A 15,140-nucleotide genomic window follows, 5' to 3' on the forward strand; every position below is an offset into this window, starting at 1 on the left:
GTTTGTATTTTGTGCTTTTGCAACTTTTGAAGGCAACTTTATTAAAAAATATATTATTTACTAGCAGAAAAGCTTTTGTATTTCTATTTAATTTTTTTTTTAAATATAGAAAATAAATAGTTTTATGAGAAAAAAAATGAAAGGTTATATGGTTATTTTTTAACTAAAGAGATGTATACGCATGTATTTTATTAAATAATAAAATTGTTTTAATTCAGTAAATGGTAAAATTAGAAAATTGACAGTAAGAGATGATATCTTTTTTTTTTTTTTTTATATTAACTAGTGAAACATAGGCGCATAGTATCCATTTTTTATAATAAAAATATAATTAAAAGCTAGATATTATAATGGTTATTAAAATTAAAATCATTATTTAAATTTACATTGAAGTTATAAAAAAATAACATAGTAAATAATTATTCTTTTTTAACTTTTGTAATATTTAATTATGTGGTATTTGAAGATAATTATTATTTATGTAAGCATTTTTTATAAATAGTAAAATGAATAGGATAGGTTATGTTGAAAAGGTAAAAGTGGTAATAAAATGTGTATGTCAAAAAACAGTTATTAAATAGAAAATTTATTTATTGATAGAAATAAATTATAGATTATAGATATATATTAATTAAAATAATTATTCTAATTTATATAAAGTTGGAAAAGAATTGAAAATTTTATGACATAGCTTTCGTTAAAAAAGAGGCTCGTTTGAGAATATGTATGGGCTTGGGCTTGCAGGTATAGGCCCATGAATTTTGAAAAACGGGTGAACGAACGAACCATTCATTCTGAATAGTTGAGTCTATTTCCTTATCCTCTTCTTCCGTTCGCGTCTTCTGTGTCAAACTCAGTCCACTGGAAATGGCAGCTATAGTAAGTCACCACCACCGCATATTCTCCACCACCACGCGCCTAAAATCCGCCACCAGAGACTCGCGGCGGCGGAGGATCGGCGCAAACTCCGTTCGGTGCGCTGACGTGAGCACGGCCACGAGCGAGAATCGACGAGTGACGGTGAGTAACAGGAAAGATTCGCTGGAGATATGCCGAGTGCTGAACGGGATGTGGCAGACCAGCGGCGGTTGGGGCCGAATCGACCGAGACGACGCCGTCGAGGCCATGCTCCGTTACGCCGACGCCGGCTTATCCACCTTCGACATGGCCGATCACTGTACGTTTACGTTCTCTCTACTCGCTGCTATTCTGCTGATGTGGACATTTCCGATTGGCCTAATATTCGTGTTTGTTATTGAGTTTTCCGTTACTTACGAATTAATTGAATGCGAAATTCACATTTTTTTTTCTCCGACTTTTTTTTACCATGTATAAGTAAATGGTATTAAAAACATTAAAAATATTTTATAACGGTAAATATTTTGAATTATTAAAAATAAGCTTAGTTTTTCTTACTCTTCTTACTATATACGTGTAGAAATATGCATTGGATTGGAATCCTTTTATGTTAAGAGTTTATTATTATTAAATAATATTAATTTTTTTATTAATTTTCCAAGGCACTTTATAAAAATATTAAATAAAAAGTATAACTAGCGTTTTATATTGTAAAAATATTAAATAAAACGAAGTGTATTTAATGTTTCAAAATATAAAAATATTAATTCATCTTTGTTTATTAAATTAAAGGATTATTTAAAATTCGATTTAGAATTATTCTTAAATTGTGATTCCCAGTTGATAATTATGTTTTAGGAATTGCATTTATTTTTAAGATGAAAAGTATTAAAATTGAATTAATACAGACATAAAATATATTGCTTACTTCTTAAATTAATCTTTAAAATATTAAATGACAAGCATTTGATATTTTTGTAAAATTTTACTTATATGTCCATTTTTATTATTTGTAACAGTGTAAAAATTGTGAAAAGTCTTTATGTAGGTATATTTTACGTAGGTATATGAATTATTTACTCTAACAATAAATTTGAGTATAATTAATTTTTTATTAAAATTTGGCTATTATTTTTCGTATTTAATTTTAAAAATCAGGAAGGAGTGGATTCGCTGCTTCATCCAACCATATACTCCTTCTGGCATTCTTCATTTCATCTGTAAAACCTAAGGTCAATTATATCATTATAGTTAATAGGTTAAGTAAATGAACAAAAACAGTGGCCGAGAGAGATGTGAGAAAGGAGAAGCAAGGACCAAATTGGAATTATAAGGAATTGAAGCAGAGTGAATGAATCAGAATTGGGTTGTGAGCTTCTCCATCCATTAGAGTTTTTTTAAACAGAAAAATGTTTTTTAATGATTGATTAAAAAAATTATTTCTTACTTTTATAATTTTAATAAAAATTTATATAATAAATTTTAATTTTTAAAAAATAATATATTTGTTTAAATTATGTCGCAACCATATTAAAATTATCAAAAATCTAATAAATATTTTGAATTTAATACTTGATATGTGTTGTGGTTAAAGTGTCCGTATCCTTATATATATCAGCTCGATCTCCACAAGCCCTAAAACGGAATCCTTTCCCAAATCCCCTCACAGTGAGTCACCCAAGTATGTGATTTTGGCGGTACACATAGCCAATCAAATGGCGGATTCTCACCACCATCATTCCCATGTTTCCACACCGCAGGAACCATTCTTGTGCGATGTTTCTGTCGGAGCACACAGTCATCACTCTTCCTCACCCTCACCCTCACCCGCTTCCGCCGACTCCCCGCCGCACTCCAACGCCATCGTCATGGTGTCGCCGCCCGACTCCCAGGACTCCGTTTCCCACACGGCGCCGGGGAACACCTCGACCCCCGCTTTCTGTGACCAGCCGCGGGTCGCCAGAGAAGGCAATGTTGACGCTGGGACGCCGGGGTTCGTCGATTTCTGTAAGGAGTCGGAGTTTGTTGATTTGGGGATGGGTTCCGTATTAGGGCTTTCGGAAGTTCAGCTGACGCAGGAAATGGGCGTCAATGAATGCTCGCACGGTGCACGAAGAGATGTTTTGGGCGAGATTCGTGATGGCCGGTTCGATAAAGTTGCAGTTTTCGATAGGGAATTGTCTGAAATGGACGAGTCGCCGGGGAAAAAACCGAAACTTTCAGAAGGCGATCTGGGTATTGATTCTTCAGGGGGTTGTGTGGAAGTTCAATCGCAGAAAGTGAAAGAGGGTGTGGGGAATTGCGAGAGGAATCTGGTTTCTGAAGAAGAAAAAATTTCAGATGAAAATCACTGTTCTGCAGAAAATTTAGAAACCCTAGCTGGGAACTTTGGTTTATGTGAATCGGAGAAAGTGGAATGCATTATCGAGGGGAGCAAGTCAAGTGATGGTGCTGTGGAAGATTCTGGTGTGGAGAAGAAGAGTGATGAGGAAGGGGTGCTGCGTGTGTTGCCACCCTCAATGCGTGGTCCATTGAAGATGAGTGGAGTGGAATTTGGGAATAGTCGATTGAAGAATGCAGCGAGTGAATCACCCTCAAAGCGTGGTCCATTGAAGATGAGTGGAGTGGAATTTGGGAATAGTCGATTGAAGAATGCAGCGAGTGAATCGGAATGTTTGAAGAATGCAGCAGCGAGTGGAGGGGAATTTGGGAATAGTCGGGAGAAAAAGAATGTGTTTGATGTGTTGAGAGCTCTCTCAGATATTAGTAATGAAGGGGAGGAAAATCTTGATGATTTTAGTTTGATTGAAGTCGCCGAAGCTTGTGGGATCACTTTTCCTAGGCCAAGGTGGTGGCCGCCGGAATGGGAAAACTTTGGCCCATAGGAATAGTCTGAGGAAAACTGTGAAAACCACTCTTTAGTTTTTTTTACTTGATCCGCTTTTTATTTGGAAGGTTTTTTGTTTGTGCCGTTTGCACTTGGAATTTTGAGTATCTTAGATGTATCTACACTGTTTAGCGGATGACAGTTTGGTAGGGTTCTAATTTCTATCTGGTTTGGGATGTTGTCTGTCTATTGTAAGTCTGGTCCAAACCATGAATCAGGATCACCAACCTCTTTTCTAAAAAAAAGCTATTTCTTTCTCAGCAACTACTACACTCTTCAGTGGCTGCAACTCTGCTCGAGGTTAGAGAATTGCCCTCGAAATTGAGATGTTGACGTTAGGCTTAATGTTGTTTGACCTAGTCCACCACATTGTTTTTTTTTTTTTTTTATAAATTAAATGCTAAAAAAAAAATTCGGATATAAACACGTCAACTTCACCGTGCGAGAATAGCGGTTGGACAAGAATAAATAAATTTTAAATACGAGAAGAGCCTTGGTAAATTTTAGATCTTTAATAAAAAAAAAATTTTAAGTAGAAACTCTATTAAAAATATCTATGGACTTCAGATTTATTTACACCAATAAAAATGATGAAAACGTATGGTGGAGAGTAATAGGCTGCTGATATAGGATAAAGCAGTGACGACGCTGCACTGTGACCATGACTCTATTTTTTTCTTGTTAGAGCGACACGTCTATTTGCTGAAAGGAGCTTTTTTATTTCGTGTATATCCTTGAGTTATTATAGCCTTATAGGTTCTTGAGCAATTTGGAAATGTCTGAGTTATTGCGGCATTCTTTGGGCAAATTCACTTTCAGTCCAAATGGAACACCAACTAGGAGAGGAATAGTAGTAACACAAAAATATAGGCATCTGAGGCCGTTTCAATGTGTGTACACACAGGATAATCGAAGCACTGTCGTGAAAAATGGCAATGATTCTTTGGATATATGCCGGGTTGTGAATGGAATGTGGCAGACCAGTGGCGGGTGGGGCAGAATTGATAGGGATAATGCTGTTGATGCTATGCTTAAATATGCTGATGCTGGACTCACCACTTTTGATATGGCTGATATTTGTATGCAACTTAATTAATTGCTTCTACTTGCTTTCTGTTTGAAATAATGTACCCCTTTAAGGAAATTCCTGGACTGCACACTGAAGTTATTCGTTAGAGGATTAGAGGGTGACAGTAGATTTGATGTGTTCAAATTTGACTGTTATGTGATTATCGGATGTATTAGATGTGGATTCTTCCCAACATGAGCTTCTTTTTGCAAGTCTTCTTAGAAGTTATGTGTTTTGAGGATTGTTCTCATTGTTGTGTTCTTCGAGCTTTGCAGATGGACCTGCTGAAGATCTATATGGGATTTTCATCAATCGAGTTCGTCGTGAGCGTCCTCCAGAATTATTGGAACAGGTCAGAGGGTGAGTTGATCAAGTAACTTCATATTCTTCTATAATTTTTTCTTCTATTTTGAAGATTTGAAGAAGATGCAGATACTCTTATAGTATTTGGCTGTCCTACCATATATTTCCAAATTGTTATTGAAAAATATAAAGGAAAGTATTTTCTTATTATCCATTGTATCATTTGGTGCAGTCTCACTAAGTGGGTGCCTCCGCCAGTTAAGATGACTGCTAGCTATGTAAAAGACAGCATCAATGTTTCAAGGAAGAGGATGGATGTGGAATCCTTGGACATGCTTCAGTTCCATTGGTAGTTAATCCCTCTATATTGTGCTTATTTGATGTACTAACTATCATGGTTCAAAAAGCATAATTATTTATCCACATTTTGCAATTCTTAAAATTTTTAGGGAAAGTCATAACCATTACCATCATCCATGACCATGAGACCATCATATAAAAAACCATCCATTTTGCTTCTGTATAGTGAAATGAGTACTGGATTCACATTATCTAGCTAAACTACTTCTGTAAATAGTTCTAACTCTCAGAAGTTTAGGATTCTTCTGACAATTCACCTCTATCTCTCTATTGGATTTAGGTGGGATTATTCAAATCCAGGCTACTTGGATGCGCTAAAACACCTTACAGACTTGAAAGAAGAAGGTTAGTTTTGTTTCTGATTGACGGCTACAAATTCACATATAAGTTCACATTTCTTGCTTTGATCAAACTACTTCAGTCAAAATTTGATACAGGTAAAATCAAGACTGTGGCTCTGACAAATTTTGATACAGAGAGGTTACAAATTATTCTTGAAAATGAGATTCCTGTTGTAAGCAATCAGGTATATCCAACTGCTTTAATTTTTTTAGTTCTTTTTAATAATTCTTTATAGATCGTGAACCTTATTGGTATTTTGATGTCAGGTGCAACATTCACTTGTCGATATGCGTCCTCAGCAGAGAATGGCAGAGCTTTGTCAGCATACAGGAGTCAAACTGATAACGTCTCTCTCTTTCTCTCTCTCTCGGAAGAAAAAGAATTTTCAGCCACAGAAAATAGTTCTTCCAAATATAAGATGAAAGTTTAGTAGAAGTAATCTAAAAAAATTTCCACTTAGTAGATCAATTTCTGATGCAGTAGATCAATTTCTGATGCAGGTATGGAACGGTAATGGGTGGTCTATTGTCTGAGAAGTTCCTTGACACCAACATAGCTATTCCTTTTGCTGGTCCTGCAATAAACACTCCCTCCCTCCAAAAGTACAAAAGGGTACGATTTCCTGACCACCTTTCGTTATTTGGAGGTAGTTTAAGAAACATTTAGCACCTTTTTGTGCTCTAGAGAAAGGTTCTGTTCCTTCTAAATATGCTACATTGTAAAACTAAGATAAGCTTTTTAGGTAGATGAGGGGAAATTATTGATGACAAATAACTCTGAATCAATATGTATATAACAATTCAAGTTGATGATTTGGATTTTTGTCCTCATAACTTAGTTAATAATCATGCGTTTTACTATACTTTGCATCTGTTGACAGATGGTAGATGCTTGGGGAGGATGGAATTTGTTCCAGGGACTGCTTCGGACTCTGAAACAAGTAGCTTCTAAACATGGTGTTTCAATTGCAACTGTTGCTGTGAAGTATATATTAGATCAGGTGAATTTCTTAATTGATTTGTTCAGAGTTTGATGTGGTTGGTTATTAATTACTATGAAATCTCATTCTCATATTACATTGGATGAGACCTGCTATATATCCCTTTTATTTTGCCTCTTGTCAAACATGCAGCCTGCGGTAGGAGGATCAATGGTTGGTGTCAGACTTGGCTTGTCAGAACATATACAAGACGTCAATGCTATATTTTCTCTTGCTCTTGACGAAGATGATGTGGGCAGCATACGAGAAGCCACGGCGAAAGGAAAGGATCTGCTAAAAGTGATTGGTGATTGTGGAGATGAATACAGGCGTGCATGAGTCATGTTGAGTTATCAAACTGGTGAAATGCTGCGTTTAATTTATATAGTACAAGATGGTGAAAAGGGTGGTCGGCGACAGAGGAAAGTGTTCAAGCCTAATTTTGTGACAGTTGAAGATTTGTATGTATTCGACTGGTAAAAAGACAAAGTAAATGAAAAGAGAAAGTAATGTATTCTCTAGCATATTTTGTCAGATTTTTGCAAACTTTCCTCACGTATTGGCTATGTCGAAGTATGAAAACTTTGGTGAATCAATGAACAGGAATTACAATTACCTCTGTTTAAATTGATTCAGGCATCAAGAAAGTAGTTAGTTATCCATCGGGCGGGCTTTGCTTTAAGCAGTGTGTGTGATCTTTTTGCCTCAGATAAACAATATCATGTATAATATAATGTTTTACAAAGCATTATCTATTAAATTCAAAGATTTCGTTATCAATACACAATTCATCGAACAGATTAATTCTTACAAGAATATAGGATAAACCCAATAGATAGTGGTGTAAAATCCAATAGTACCATGTTTGGAACATTCTTAATGCCTTCACTCAACAAAGCAGCCTGGGCCACAAGCAACAACCTCATTTGTATTGATGCTCTTGCAAAGATCCTGCAATAGTTGCAATTTGGGAATCCTAGAAGAAACACCAACAAGGACAACATCATGTACACTTCTCTTTTCCATCTTAGCATCAGTAGAACACCTACCTACATTCTTCGTGCGCTCTTCAAAGAGCTCCAAATTGATTTCCTCGAACTTGGATTTATTTATTTATTTTTAAGTTTAGTGTGGTTTGGTTTGTAGAATTAATAACCATAGAAAATCACTATGAATTTTCTTATTTAGACACCTTTTGTTCAGATAATGATTTTCCAAAAAAATAATTTTTTTATAAAGAATTTGGTATAATTTACAATAAAATATGTTATTTGGATATAGTTTTTTTTATGAATTTATGATTTTTTTTATGGATCAATAAGAGTGTTAAAATGACGGAATAATGAGAAACATTGTTAAGGATTAGCATTAGAGGAGGGGAAAGTAGCAGTACTACTATTCCACAAAAATCACAAATCTAACTAAGAACAGAGCAACTTTTTGCATCTTTCCATCATCAACCTCCTCCGATTCCGGTACACGCTCGTATTTCACTTTCCTCACAGTCTTAAGAATGTTGTGTCATGATCATTCCATTTGGTATTTGTAGAAATTATATGTGCTCATAAGGTGTTTGTGGAAATGTTGAAACACTAAATCCATAACGGTGGAATACTTGTTTAGTCATTTGGTATATACTTTAAAAATTTTAATCACATTGCTTCGTTGTTTCATATTTTACTCACCATTTATTCCTCCATTCACCTCCGAAAGAATACAATCGCAAAGGCCACGGGAAACCCTTGCACTTGCAGTTTTACACCCATCAACCGTTCCCTTGGTACAGCCTTGGCTCACCAATAACATACCAACTATAATATACTATTGTAATCCGTGCTTAATTTTGTTTCAGCAGTCGTATCTTGTGAGCTGCTATAGAAAAGAAAAAGAACAGAAAAAACCAGAATTGTTGGGTTTTCTTTGCGGAAGGATTACCAGAAAGCAACCATGGATGGTACGTCACCTCTGTCATACTGACTATATTCTCTTTACTGGCTTGTTAAATTGTTTTGCTTTAGGTCACATACCTAAAATCAAAATGAAGAGGTTCAAAATGTTTGGAAGATGAATAATGCTGATAAACTTGTGTGTGGGTTTCAGTTGATTCGCAGCCAACGATGGATGAAACAATTTTGGTTGGTGATGATTTAATGACCGGCCCTCCATCGCCGGTAGTACCACCGGAAATAGCCTCCCATGTACTCCAAGGTGTTGATTTGTGTGATGGACTTCTCAGGAATCTATTTCTCTGTAAGTCTCGTTTTCATTAACCAGGTGCAACTGTTTTTTTTTTTAATTCCTTTGCTTGCATAAAATTAGGGACCAATTTGTTCAAGGTACACAATTTATTAGGCTTCTTTGGTATTGGTTTTGGGTTGTTAGTTTGTTGTTGTTTTTTCTGTTTTTCTTGTTGCGGTAGAGTATGTATATATAAACCTTTGCTTTAAGTGAATAAATGTAGTGAATTCTTCTGTCTCAATTCTAATACAGTGGCATAGAGAAGGAAGAACGTCTAGAATCCTAATAATTAATGTGAATAAAAAGTAAGGAAATTAACTGTGTAGAAAAGAAAATAAGAGTAATTTATTTATATACTTGGTTTTTCTCTACTTTTATTATGGTAAAGTATTATATTCTGGAAATTGAACTTGTATCATAAGATTTACTTTGAAAGAAATAAGCCCTGAGATGAGATCTACTAAGTTTTTATTTTTCATTTGATAGTTCTAAGTAGGTGCTATGGCATGCATTAAGCAGTTGTTTTGTAATTAGAATTAGGGTTATGTAGGAACATCAGTCACGGAATTTTTCTGACTTTACATGTTAAAAAAGTGGGTAGCCTTAGTGGTATTCAAAATCAACACTTTTTTGGTATGACCAGACTGGAGAAGTTAAAGGATTAACTTCAACATGGTTCAGTAATAGTGCAATATGTTAACGAGATGATTGTCTATTACAGCATTTTTTATCTGAACATCTTATGAGCTTTATTATATCTTGCAGGCTTGCAAATCAATGACATTGAACCATTTTGTCAAGAAGAAATTGCTTTATATAAGGAATGTGCTGAACGAAGGGTGAGACCATTTACCACATATGAATTATGAATATTCGTTTATTTCTCTTCCTCCTCACTCCATCTCTTCCATTTTACCACTAAACTCATTTATAATCTTCTTTGAATGATCTTTACTCATTGTTATTGTTGGAGATAAAGATTTAGGACAATCAGTTTGTTAGATTATCATCACCTTTACCTTTTTTTTAATATAAATAAAAACTCCAGGATAAGGTGATACGGAAGCGACTTCAAGATAGTGAATTGAAATTGGGTTTATCAATGCCTCTAGATGAAGCCAAAGGGAGGGCCTCACAGCTAGAGGCAGAAGTTACATCATTGGAGAGGTATGTTCAAGTAGTCATATGATGTGGTCCATGTTTAGTAATTTGTCTAGAATGTTTCTTTGCTTTACATATCCTAAAGGAGCATAAAACAAGCTTTTAATAAATCCTCGAAGAATGATTTTTCCTAAGATTTCAAACCACGGAAACTCTAACTTTTGTAGACATGATTATCTTGTATGACTAAACATTTCATTGCTTTTATTTTGAGGAAGGTGCTGCTGTATCTTACTCTTCTAAAGATATTATTGTACTCATCTCCAAAATCTATGATGGTAGAGAAGAATATTTGTTCATATTGTTTGTTATTTAGGCTTCTAATAGATGTTTAAAATATAAATCAAAACCTAGGACTAAGTTTTTTTTTCTTTCAAACTTGTCTCCACTATCTAAGGACATAGTTTATTTTATTGAGGTTTGTAGTGAATTTGTATGAAATAAATTCTCTTTAGGCACTAATAACTTGAAACTAAATTCATAAGTGCCCTTGGATTCCCTTATATACTTGTATTGGTTGACCTTATTTCCTCACTTTGGCACTCAAACTGTTGACAATACTTTTGTATTCAATATCGTGTGACATTTGGGTGTGTGAGTGTGATGTGTAGAATTTTCACTCTGTAGAAATCTTATGTACCTTCGTTTCATATGTACAGGCGCCTAATTCTTGCTAGTGGAGCTGAGGGCATTGAAGGTTTCCGCCAAAGATGGAGCCTACATGGCCGCCTTACTGATTCCAAGTAAGGTTCATCATCACTTGATTGGCAATATTTTTACCTGTGTCCCGTGCTATACATGAAAAGCCTTTGTCATATTATTTGTCAGTCATGCGGACTGGTGTTCTTGGCTTAGCAGATGTGTAATACATAGATCTTGGAATTTCAGTTTTTAAATATCTTTTCATCAAATTTTTGCTATCAAGCATGGTTTTGACCTGTCCTTACTGTGTAAATACCCATATGAAACTATAGCAGTAGTCTGATTAGATGGATTTTACTGTTTAACAGTTGTACATTGGTCTTCGTATTTTTTAATGCCCTTCATTCATTCATTGTTTTATTTTCTTGTCGTTGATTTCTGGTAATGTAAATTTTATGCAGAAATAGGTTGCAGTTCTTAAAGCAGGGTATAGATAGCAGAAAAAAAAAGGATTAGTGCATTGGAGAATCAACTACCAAAAGTTGTCTCTTGATGTGAAGATTGAACAGCATGAGGATTGCACCATGTTTTATTCGTCCTCCCAATATCTTAAAATTACAACCTTTCTTTTACTTTTTTCACCTTGGATTTCTTTAATCCAATATTCAAAAATGATAAATCAACCAAAAGTTTCAGGTTGAGTTTGTAATCTGCATTTGCATTTGCATGTAGAGGTTGAGTGATAAAATATTGGATGTGACCATTTGGGTGTTTGCTAGGAGTGTTTATTAGTTGGATCAATTCAACCAACCTATGAATGTAAACCAGATCAATTGAATTAGTTCCAATATTTAGCTTATCTAGATTCAATCCGAAACAAACCAACCAAATTCGAAGATGAGTGGTGTTTGGATATGGCATTTGCAATTTACAAATTCTTTAAATTTGAATAAAACAAATTATATATTTTTTTATTAATTTTTATGCATAAAGTGTTTGCTATATCTTCTTCAAATAATAAAACTATGAGCTGAGTTTTTTGAAGAAAAAAAATGTGTTTTTCTTTTTCTCAAATCAGAATTTTATATTTTTGCATAAAATTAATTGAGTTTTAGTTAATATTTTTTTTTAAATCTGAATCAATGAAAACTGATTGATTTGAATTTGAATTAATATTACTAAGTATTTTATATATTTTCGTGAACATGATATTGGCACATGATATCTTTCTATATGATAAATGTATTGAAGGTATCTTGAAATATAAAATGATGGTTTATTATTTGGGTAATCCTTTGATATTGTTTACTAGAGTTGAAGACCATGAACTTGAAATTTAATTTCTCACATCACACATAAGTGAACACTGTTATTTACAAAACCATATTAAGTCATATGGGTAAATAAATTTATATTATCAAATTATCTTCATAAAAATCTTAAACTACAATAACTTTACAAAGTTAGATAAAAAGAAGTATAAAACATGGGATTACAAAATAAAGAATTAGATATTGATACTTAAAATAAGGGATTAAAATAATAAATTTAATTATGTTTCTAATTGCTATGGACGAATTTAATTTTAGTTCTTATATTTTTTATTTCATTCCTTAAAAATATACTATTGCTTTTAATTTTTTAGAATTTCGATATTTTTAAAATATTTTTCGCTAATTTTAATTATTTAAAATTAATACTGTTGTTGGTATGTGAAGTTTTGTAGATTAAAAAGTTGCTTTAGGATTTATTTGTTTTTTTAAGTATTAGAGGTTTACATTACACCACATAAAGTATATGATATAATATACAAAATTTCAGTTTCTTGAGAAGTAAAAAGCAAAAATTGCTATAAAAAGAACATAATTAATATTTTTGTAGGACTTAAAAACATATTTCCGTAGCATAAAAAAACAGACACAACTAAAAAATAAATATTTAAAAAAATAGAAAGAATACTAAGTCTTATTTTTGTAGAATTATATAGAATTATGTTTGATCTTTTGTTTTATATAATTTCTTCTTGAAGATTTTATGTCATATTAGAGAAAATGAAAAAATAATAATGAGAAGTTTACCTAATTGTAAGGAGGGGCATTACGGGAAATAAGAAAGATGAAACCTCAAGAGCTGAAAACCCTAGTTATATATTAGGTCTCTGCATTCTCATTCTGCGCCTCTCGCTCTGCACAAACCCTAATCCCAAACTCAGAAGCGAAATCACGCCAATTCAGAAAGTGGGTTTTCCTGCTCTCACATCCAATTTCATTTTGCACGTGTTGTGTTATGTTGTTGATCTGTGTCACTAACAAATGTAATGTTGGTGTGTGATTTCTTGAATCCAGATATGAAGGTGGTGGCTGCTTATTTGCTTGCAGTGTTGGGAGGGAACCCATCTCCTTCTGCCACTGATATCAAACACATTCTTGGCGCAGGTTTTCACTATTTTTCATGATTTTCCATTTGCCGTAGTTTTATGCTTTATTTTCACCTGCCACAGTTTTTGTTGTTAATAATATTATTTTTTAGTTGCTATTATTTGGATTGTTTGTTGTTTTCTGTGTCGATGGTTGAATCCAGTACGATGTTGTAGGTTTTAGTCTTCTACTCTAGATTTCTGAAGTGGATTTGTAAGGGTACAATTTCTGTATTCAATACTAGAATGTTGGCAAAAAGATATTTTTTTCTTCTTTTAATTTTAAGGTTGGTGTGGTTTGGTTTGTAGAATTAATTATCAGAATGCGGAAATCATACTATGAGGATGTATTAGCACAATGTTTGTATTGGATACTAGAATGTTGGAAAAATCACATTTTTTTATTTGAAATTTAGTGAGGTTTGGTTTCTAGAATTAAAAACCAAAAAATTACTATGAGAATGTGATATTTTGTTGAATATTTGGTTAATCTATATAGTTTTGTAATACTAACTCTGCATTTTCTTTCCAATTTTATAGTTGGAGCTGATGCTGAGGAGGAGTTGATTGCGTTGCTCTTAGAGGAAGTGAAGGGCAAAGACTTCAACGAACTACTAGCCAGCGGAAGGGAAAAGATTTCTGCTGTATCTGGCGGTGGTGGTGCTGCAGTGGCTGTTGCTGCTGCACCAGCTGGTGGTGCTGCTGCACCTGCTGCGGAAGCAAAGGAAGAAAAGAAAGTTGAAGAGAAGGAGGAGTCCGATGATGTAAGTTTCAAACTTGTGTCACTTGTTGCTTTTGTTTGATGAATCATAATTCTTTACTGATGAATGTGTTTATCTTTGATTTGCAGGATATGGGTTTCAGTTTGTTCGACTAAAAGGGTCTGAAGTGTTTTTTATGTCTTACATTTGCAGTTTCATTTAGTATTTTAGCTCAATCCCAAGGTTTTGTTACTCGAGTTACATATTGTTTTAGGTTATGAGATTTGCTTTTTCACATTGGAGACGATGTAATGCTATCATACTGTCTGATATAATTTAGTAACTTTTGGATTTAATTTGTTTGACCGGTTATTTAGCTGAATATGATTTTGTTTCTTCATAAGAAAATACTTATATTATTTGGAAAAAGTAACTTACAAGTATGTTTGTTTAAACTTTTATAAATGATAAGAATATGAAAACAGAATCAAATTTTTACTATTTTATGGTGTACTATTTTCTGCCATCTAATGAAAATCTGAACTGAAGTCTCTTGTTTCCACCTTCAAATGTATTTCTTCATTATCTGCTGCACTTGTTGTTTATCTTGTTAACCTTTAGTCATTTGAATGATATGTTATTGCAAACGGATTAGCAGGGTAAAAATGAAAGTATGATTTGTCAACATCTCCTTTTCAACTAGTATTTCTTCGTTAATCATAATTAATTTTTGTACAAATTTAAGGTTAAGGTTATAAAAATTTAAAGCATTCTGTTTATTTTTGAAGGAGTTAATATAAAAAGTTTACCGTAAATGATTGAAGTTGTTTTATTTGTGCCGTAGCCCCTCATTTAGACAGATATAACCAGATAATTTTATATAACTCATCTTCCAGTCATATTATTATATTAGAATATGTTTTAGTTAATGTTTTCAGCGTGATTACAATAACTACATAAACTGTTTTTGTTCTTGCGAATTTCATTATCATCAGTAACTTTACCACCCTTATATTTCCGTACATGTGTTAAGGAAGAATTGAGATTCTTCTTGTTTGTTTTTTTAGGTCCTCATCATTGTCTGCCTAAGTTTTAATATTAATTTTTAAACTTAAATCAATATATTAGTTCTGAAGCAATGGATTCATCTATAACAATATATTGTTAAAATGATGATTCTATTT

General features: G+C 33.4%; 3 protein-coding genes across 7 annotated transcripts; all 3 read left to right on the top strand.

Annotated features, from left to right (window-relative positions):
• The first annotated feature begins 682 nt into the window (after window positions 1–682).
• LOC137835647 (NAD(P)-linked oxidoreductase superfamily protein) lies at window positions 683–7,413 on the top strand. Of its 5 annotated transcripts, none has more exons than XM_068644245.2 (9): window positions 683–1,177; window positions 5,090–5,174; window positions 5,350–5,466; window positions 5,758–5,822; window positions 5,915–6,003; window positions 6,086–6,165; window positions 6,320–6,431; window positions 6,700–6,819; window positions 6,952–7,413. In XM_068644245.2, exons 1-9 carry the CDS (start codon window positions 868–870, stop codon window positions 7,135–7,137), a joined length of 1,164 nt encoding a protein of 387 aa, XP_068500346.2. In that variant the 5' UTR covers window positions 683–867; the 3' UTR covers window positions 7,138–7,413. The 5 variants fall into 5 exon arrangements, 3 of the variants coding, with proteins under 3 accessions (XP_068500346.2, XP_090158279.1, XP_068500347.2); XR_016520891.1 differs by having other exon boundaries at window positions 774–1,177; window positions 5,899–6,003; XM_068644246.2 differs by lacking the exon at window positions 683–1,177 and adding an exon at window positions 4,122–4,824.
• Window positions 7,414–8,142: 729 nt separating this feature from the next.
• Window positions 8,143–11,587, top strand: LOC137835648 (uncharacterized). Its single transcript, XM_068644249.2, is given in 8 exon segments — window positions 8,143–8,273; window positions 8,654–8,752; window positions 8,899–9,048; window positions 9,802–9,875; window positions 10,085–10,203; window positions 10,857–10,940; window positions 11,301–11,340; window positions 11,342–11,587. Coding segments are annotated over 7 exon segments (525 nt in total). The 5' UTR covers window positions 8,143–8,273; window positions 8,654–8,745; the 3' UTR covers window positions 11,393–11,587.
• A 1,427-nt stretch (window positions 11,588–13,014) lies between these two features.
• LOC137835649 (large ribosomal subunit protein P2B) lies at window positions 13,015–14,312 on the top strand. The gene is made up of 4 exons (XM_068644250.2): window positions 13,015–13,076; window positions 13,185–13,274; window positions 13,796–14,019; window positions 14,106–14,312. The coding sequence occupies exons 2-4, from the start codon at window positions 13,187–13,189 to the stop codon at window positions 14,130–14,132; spliced, it is 339 nt and encodes a 112-aa protein (XP_068500351.2). The 5' UTR covers window positions 13,015–13,076; window positions 13,185–13,186; the 3' UTR covers window positions 14,133–14,312.
• Window positions 14,313–15,140: the final 828 nt, after the last annotated feature.

Source organism: Phaseolus vulgaris, chromosome 5, assembly GCF_051622355.1.
Source record: "Phaseolus vulgaris cultivar YP4 chromosome 5, ASM5162235v1, whole genome shotgun sequence".
In the NCBI taxonomy this organism is placed as follows: Eukaryota; Viridiplantae; Streptophyta; class Magnoliopsida; order Fabales; family Fabaceae; genus Phaseolus; species Phaseolus vulgaris.

Excerpts from the sequence above, each read along its gene's own strand:
- LOC137835647 (XM_068644245.2), top strand. The coding sequence starts at position 868 with ATGGCAGCTATAGTAAGTCACCACCACCGCATATTCTCCACCACCACG. Across the intron at positions 5,823-5,914 it reads TACAGACTTGAAAGAAGAAG|GTAAAATCAAGACTGTGGCT; the intron begins GTTAGTTTTGTT and ends AATTTGATACAG. Across the intron at positions 6,820-6,951 it reads TGAAGTATATATTAGATCAG|CCTGCGGTAGGAGGATCAAT; the intron begins GTGAATTTCTTA and ends TCAAACATGCAG.
- LOC137835649 (XM_068644250.2), top strand. The coding sequence starts at position 13,187 with ATGAAGGTGGTGGCTGCTTATTTGCTTGCAGTGTTGGGAGGGAACCCA. Across the intron at positions 13,275-13,795 it reads CAAACACATTCTTGGCGCAG|TTGGAGCTGATGCTGAGGAG; the intron begins GTTTTCACTATT and ends CCAATTTTATAG. Across the intron at positions 14,020-14,105 it reads AGAAGGAGGAGTCCGATGAT|GATATGGGTTTCAGTTTGTT; the intron begins GTAAGTTTCAAA and ends TTTGATTTGCAG.